Raw genomic sequence first — 6313 nt, 5'->3', positions numbered from 1 at the left:
TGTTCTTACCGTACAGTATTTATCAGATGTTCTTACCGTACAGTATTTATCAGATGTTCTTACCGAATTTATCAGCCGTTCTTACCAAATTTATCAGTTGTTCTTACCGAATTTATCAGCCGTTCTTACTGAATTTATCAGTTGTTCTTACCGAATTTATCAGCCGTTCTTACTGAATTTATCAGCCGTTCTTACTGAATTTATCAGCTGTTCTTACCGAATTTATCAGCCGTTCATACCGATTTTATCAGCCGTTCTTACTGAATTTATCAGCTGTTCTTAATGTACAGTATTTGTCAGCTGTTCTTACTGTACAGTATTTGTCAGCTGTTCTTACTCTTTTTATCAGCTTTTCTTACGGTTTTTATCAGCTGTACCATTTTTGGTTCATTTTAAGCCTGTATCTGCATTTCTGTAAAACACTGATTTTACCTATGGAAGGTGCTACATAAAGTTTATTTACTTACAAAGACAACATTATTGAAGAGGCATCAGAAAACACCTTTAAATGTTAAAACATATGCATTCTGGTGTTGTAATTAAAACTAAACTAGCAGGCTAACAAAGACCAACATGGACATAGATGTAGGCGTTCAAGGACGTCCCAGTGTTCAACAGTATGATAGAATTAATGTCCCCAAGTAATAAATCAGTAAAGACAGCAGTCTCTAAATACACCTTTGTGCAATAATAGCTCCCAGCAACAGAAAAAATAAATTATGCACACTATTTGGTAAAAAAAAAGAAAGAAAAAAGTGAAATACTGTGTGCAACATGGCTACTTTCCAAAGTGCAACTACTTCAGAAGTTTATTTGTTTTGCTCGTATTTGTTTGTCTTGGAGTTTAATCACCAGGCAGTGACAGCTGCCTGGCAACAGCCAATGAGAGCCGAGAGGCAGCAGTCATTGAATGCAAAATACAAACCTATTATTGCTAAAAGTAAACTAACACCATAAACACACCCAAGTTCATTTGATTGGCAAATTGGAGCTTTAGAAACAAACCGCTGTGGGAAACGGCAGCACTAGACAAAAGAAACAAAAAACTCACCACTGTGGATATAATGGTACCAAGTTCCAAACCTTAATTGCTCCAAATTGTTTTTGACAAATAAGCTTAAGAATCAAAAGCATACAAAACTATTTTAAGGTCAAATCAAGGGAAAGTTGGAAGAAGAGTTCAATAAGTGTACTTTAAACAGAACCACAGGTTTACAAAGAAAAACTAAAGAGAAAAGCAGAATTTGTTTCTGGTAGAGTCTGTGGGTTCACTTACCTTTAGGTCCCGATGAACCACACCCATCTGGTGACAGTGGAGTACCGCCTCTAGGATCTGCTGTATGCAATGACTGCATGCAAACACCAGGGGGCGCTGGGTTAGTGACAAGCTACAACTATCTGCAGCAGCTTTGACACTTGGACAGCAACACTTACCAACATAACTAAATTTGAAGTCATTAGGCAAAATCAGTCTTTACTAAACAGTCTTGTTGTCCACGTTGCTACAGTTCTGTCCATGTGTCAAACAACAGTGGGGTTAGATCGTCAGGACAGTGGCAGAGGGATGACCGGTGCAGCAGCCAGGATGCAGTGATGCTCTCTGTTCTTGGTTCCCGTCAGTGCCAAAACAACCGAAATTAGTCCCCAATTTCCAAAATGGTTGGTTTGTAGAATATTGTGTCACAATATTGTTACAATATTGTGTCACCCTAAGGTGACAATAAAAGATACTTTTCTAGACTTAACATGAATTACTAATAAATTATGAGGAAGTTTACATGTTCAATAATACTAATGTTTACATTACAAAACTCTCCATTAACAATTGTATAGTCTTTTTTTTGTGGGGGGGTGGGTTAAAATCAGCTACGCATTTATTATTGTTAGTGCTTTTATTTATTCATTCATTTATTTATTTATTTTGGTGCAGTAAATAAACATGATTTTTTTTCTTTCTGAAAACGCCTAAAAATTATTAATTTTTTTATTTGTCTGAATTTTTTTCCAATGGCTCATAACCTCACAGTAACTTTACTACACGTTTATTTGGGAAAAATAAGAAAAAAAAAGGTAAAAAAATATATATATCCCTTATTTATCATGAAATAACGCATTCCTCTCAACAATGTTTTTATCTTTATCTTTAAGAAACTTTATTTTTACATTAGCTCACTAGGTGATGCTCCATTCTTATATTTTAGAGCCTTTAAAAATCAACCAAGATGCAGTTCAACTCCTCCCAGCAGAGGGACTTCTTCCTCTATCAGTTGCTGCAGAGTCATGCCTCTCATTTCGTCAGACAAAATTGTTTGAGCATAAAGAGCAAACTCTTGTAATGTGCACAAGTAAATTTTCAGTACTAAAAAGCTGTTTCACATGCATGCAGGCTGCAGCATCAGACGCTCCATTACTGACTGCCATGGCAACCAGGATGCCCTAAGTTGTAGATTGATGAGCGACTTTGTAGTTGAGAAGTTCGGTGAGGCCTTGGACAAAGACTCTTAACTGGCTCTGAGGAGATTCTGGCAAATCATCAGGCAGCCAAGGAGGGTAAAGCAGCTCTTTACCAACACTGTGTTCAGTGAAGGTGGGGTGCTGTTGACCTAAACCAGTGATGTTATCAGGAGGTGGAAGGAATACTTCTCAGGCCTTCTCAACTCCACCAGCATGACATCCATGGAGGAGGCAGAGCTGGGGGACTTCGGTGTTGGTCTGTCCATAACCGTGGCTGTGGTCGCCGAGGTAGTTAAAAACTATTGTTGGGCTGTCTTGGTTGACACACCTTTGCAACATTACGTGGACATAGGGGGCAGTGCCACTGGACTGGTAGACTGCGGTGGTGGTTCCCCTCTTCAAAAAGGGGGACCAGAGGGTGTGCTCCAATTATAGGGCTATAATTCAACTTAGCCTCCCTGGTAAGGTCTATTCTGGGGTACTGAAGAAGTGAGTCCGATCATTGATCGAACCTCAGATCCAGGAAGAACAATGCAGGTTCTGTCCTGGCCGTGGAACACTGGACCAGCTCTTTACCCTCACTAGAGTCCTTGGGGGGTCATGGGAGTTTGCCCATCCAGTCTACATGTGTTTTGTGTACTTGGAGAAGGCTTTCAACAGTGTTCCTTGAGGTACATTGTGGGGGGTGCTTCGTTAGTATGATGTTGGGGGCCCGTTGCTAAAGGCTGTTTGAGTCTCTATACAAGCGAAGCGAGAGTTGGGGTTGCATTGCCAGTAGTAAGTTGGACCCCTCCAGGGTGGGAGTTGGACTCTGCCAGGGCTGCCCGTTGTCACCGATTCTGTTCATAACTTTCATGGACAGAATTTCTCAGTGCAGCCAGGGGTGGAGCAATTCTGGTTCGGTGGCCTCAGGATTCCATCTCTCTTTACAGATGATGTGATCCTGTTGGTGTCATTGTGCCGTGATCTCCAGCTCTCATTGGAACAGATTACAGTAGAGTGTGAAGTGGCTGTAATGAGAATCAGCACCTCCAAATCTGAGGCCATGGCCCTCATTCGGAAAAGAGTGAGGGTGAGAGTGAGTGAGTTCTCTTCAGGTCAAGGGTGAGGTTCTGTCTCAAGTGGAGGAGTTCAAGTATCTCAGGGTTTTGTTCACAAGTGAGAGAAGAATTAAGAGTGAAATTGACAGATTGGTGCAGCATATGCAGTATTGCGGATCCTGTGCCGATCCATTGTGGTGAAGAGGGAGCTGAGCTGTAAGGCAAAGCTCTTTTTTTACCTGTCAGTCAATGTTCCTACCCTTACCTATGGTCATGAACTCTGGGTAGTGACCAAAAGAATGACATTGTGGATACAGGCAGTTGAAATGAGTTTCCTCCGCAGGGTAGCTGGACTCTTCCTTACAGAGGGTGAGGAGTTCAGTTATCTGGAAGAGTCTGAGTAGAACCACTGCTCCTCCACATTGAGGAGCCAGTTGAAGTGGTTCAGGCTGGTAAGGATGCTTCCTGGGCACCTCCTTTGGGAGGTGATTTGGAAAGGTCCAACTGGGAGGAGACTCAGGGGAAGATCCAGGACACACTCGAGAGACTACGTCTCTTGGTTAGCCTGGGAACGCAGCTAGAAGAGGCCTCTCTGATCAAGCTGCTGTCCCCGCAAACTGACTTTGGAACAAGCGGAAGATAATAGATGGGATGGATGAACGAGGACACAATGGTGTGTGTGTGTGTGTGTGTGTGGGGGGGGGGGTCTGGGGGTTTGAATAAAGTAGATGCCATTTCCTGCATTATGATGTATTTTAACTAGTTGACTAGTTGTTAAACATATATGTTTACCTACGTAAGTAAACACTTGATTCAACAACTCTTTTAGAGAGCAACAAGAAGTAGTGTGACTAACAGCTCTCGTTGTGTGACTAGAGCACGTTCCGCTTCTTTCAAGCATCCTAGCCCCAACTCCCATGTTGAAAACTACTGGAACTAACGTAGCATTAATTAGCACTCCTGATTTGTATATATTTATATATGATTTGTAAACGTGTAGTTCATTCAATCTTTATTTATATAGTTTAGTCTCACTGAGCCTCGAGGACTCATTTACAAGAGAGGCCTGTAGTGAAGTAAGGAGTGTGTCACCCTTCTTCCATCGCTGCATTTTTTAATGCCCCGTGTGAGGCAATCACTAAGCTACACTCTGTCTAGTAATGATTCGTATGTGGATGAGGTTTCATTAAACTGTCTTGAGGGGACCAGAAGTTATGGGCAGGAAAATTGAAAATTTAAGGATGCACAGATACTAAACAATTATTCATGCTGACTTTAATGAACATAATAAATAAAATAAATAAATATAGTGACATACCTTTAAGAAGCATTAAAGTGAACACAACAATTAGTAACGCTAGGATTTAACTGAAAATCTGTTTCAAAAGTGCATGTCAATCTATCAACAACAACAAAAAAAAAGTCAATCTATGTTGAAAGGAAATTATGGGGTCATAAAGGAACAGGATGTTTGAATCAAATCTGTGACTACAGAAAAAAAATGTAGTGTCAGCAGACAGAATATCAGCAGACATCCCTTCTCTGGCTCATCGTCTCCTCTGCCACTGTCTGTCAGTCATTGTGTCAAAACATTAAGCTACATGCACTTTGTGCTCTGGTATATAGGAGAAGCAAGCAACGACAAACATCCACCTTCCCCACCTTTGCTACATGACCTGCTGCCTCCTCTCCACCACACCTGCTGCAGGGGAGTTTTTGGAGGAGGTGACATTTGGAAGGTTAATCAGTTTGACTTGTGAGCAAGGGGAAAGGGTGGGAACGGTGCTGTAGGTGGGCAGAACTGTGTAAAATTTACTGTTACTACTGTGTCTTACTAACCTTTAGGTCCCTGTGCGCTATGTCATTTATGTGACAATGATTTACACTTTCTAGAACCTGCTGTATGCAGTGACTGTGGAGAGAGCAACCCAGAAGCAAACAGGAGAGGAGAAATGGACAAACTGTCAGCCAACAAAACAAGGAAAAGACAGAGAAAAACAACATGTGAAATAACTCTTCATCAGCCAGATAAATGCTTTGAAGGAACACTTCAGGTTTTTATTTTTATTTCCCCTGCTGTAGAATGAGTTTAGTCTCAAGTTTCATCACTCGTGGTTAACTTTTAGTTGAAACTGAACACATAATTAAATGGCTACAATTTCCAAACATAATCAGTTTTAAATGCCAATGCCCCTCATCGCTGAGGGATTTGACCAATACTTTGAAGATATTTGAGTGCACTCTATATAGTCCAGAAATTGCTCTAGTTATCATATTTGTAGCCATTTTACCTCCTTCCAGTTTTACCTGAGCAAACTTGAGACATGGCAGGAGTTCGGAGAGGCCATGGAGAATGACTTCCGCACGGCTTCGAGGCAATTCTGGTCCACCATCCGGTGTCTCAGGGGGACTCACTGTTTATAGTGGGAGTGGTGTGCTGCTGACCTCAACTCGGGATGTTGTGGGTCGGTGGGCGGAATACTTTGAAGACCTCCTCAATCCCACTGGCACGTCTTCCACTGAGGAAGCGGAGCCTGGGGACTCTGGGTCGGGCCCTCCAATCTCTGGTGCTGAGGTCACCGAGGTGTTTAAAAAGCTCCTCAGTGGCAGGGCCCCAGGGGTGGATGAGATTCGCCCGGAGTTCCTTAAGGCTCGGGATGTTGTAGGATTGTGTTGGCTTACGCGACTCTGCAATATTGCGTGGACATCGGGGGAAGTTCCCTTGAATTGGCAGACCGGGGTGGTGGTCCCCCTATTCAAAAAGGGGGACCGTAGAGTGTGTTCCAACTACAGGGGAATCACGCTCTTAAGCCTCCCTG

At 42.3% G+C, this 6313-nt stretch overlaps 1 protein-coding gene across 1 annotated transcript in view; it reads right to left on the bottom strand.

The window, feature by feature from the left end:
• The window catches only part of camk2d1 (calcium/calmodulin-dependent protein kinase (CaM kinase) II delta 1), a gene marked incomplete in the record, with an annotated part of 165811 nt that overhangs the window by 47578 nt on the left and 111920 nt on the right, over positions 1–6313 (bottom strand). The window contains 1 exon segment of the mRNA XM_037674786.1: positions 1277–1349. Coding sequence (XP_037530714.1) covers positions 1277–1349 — 73 coding nt within the window.

Source organism: Nematolebias whitei, chromosome 1 (assembly GCF_014905685.2).
Source record: "Nematolebias whitei isolate Nwh7 chromosome 1, NemWhi1, whole genome shotgun sequence".
Classification (NCBI taxonomy): domain Eukaryota; kingdom Metazoa; phylum Chordata; class Actinopteri; order Cyprinodontiformes; family Rivulidae; genus Nematolebias; species Nematolebias whitei.
The sequence above is the reverse complement of the archived record's forward strand: the minus strand, read 5'-3'. Positions and strand labels throughout refer to the sequence as shown.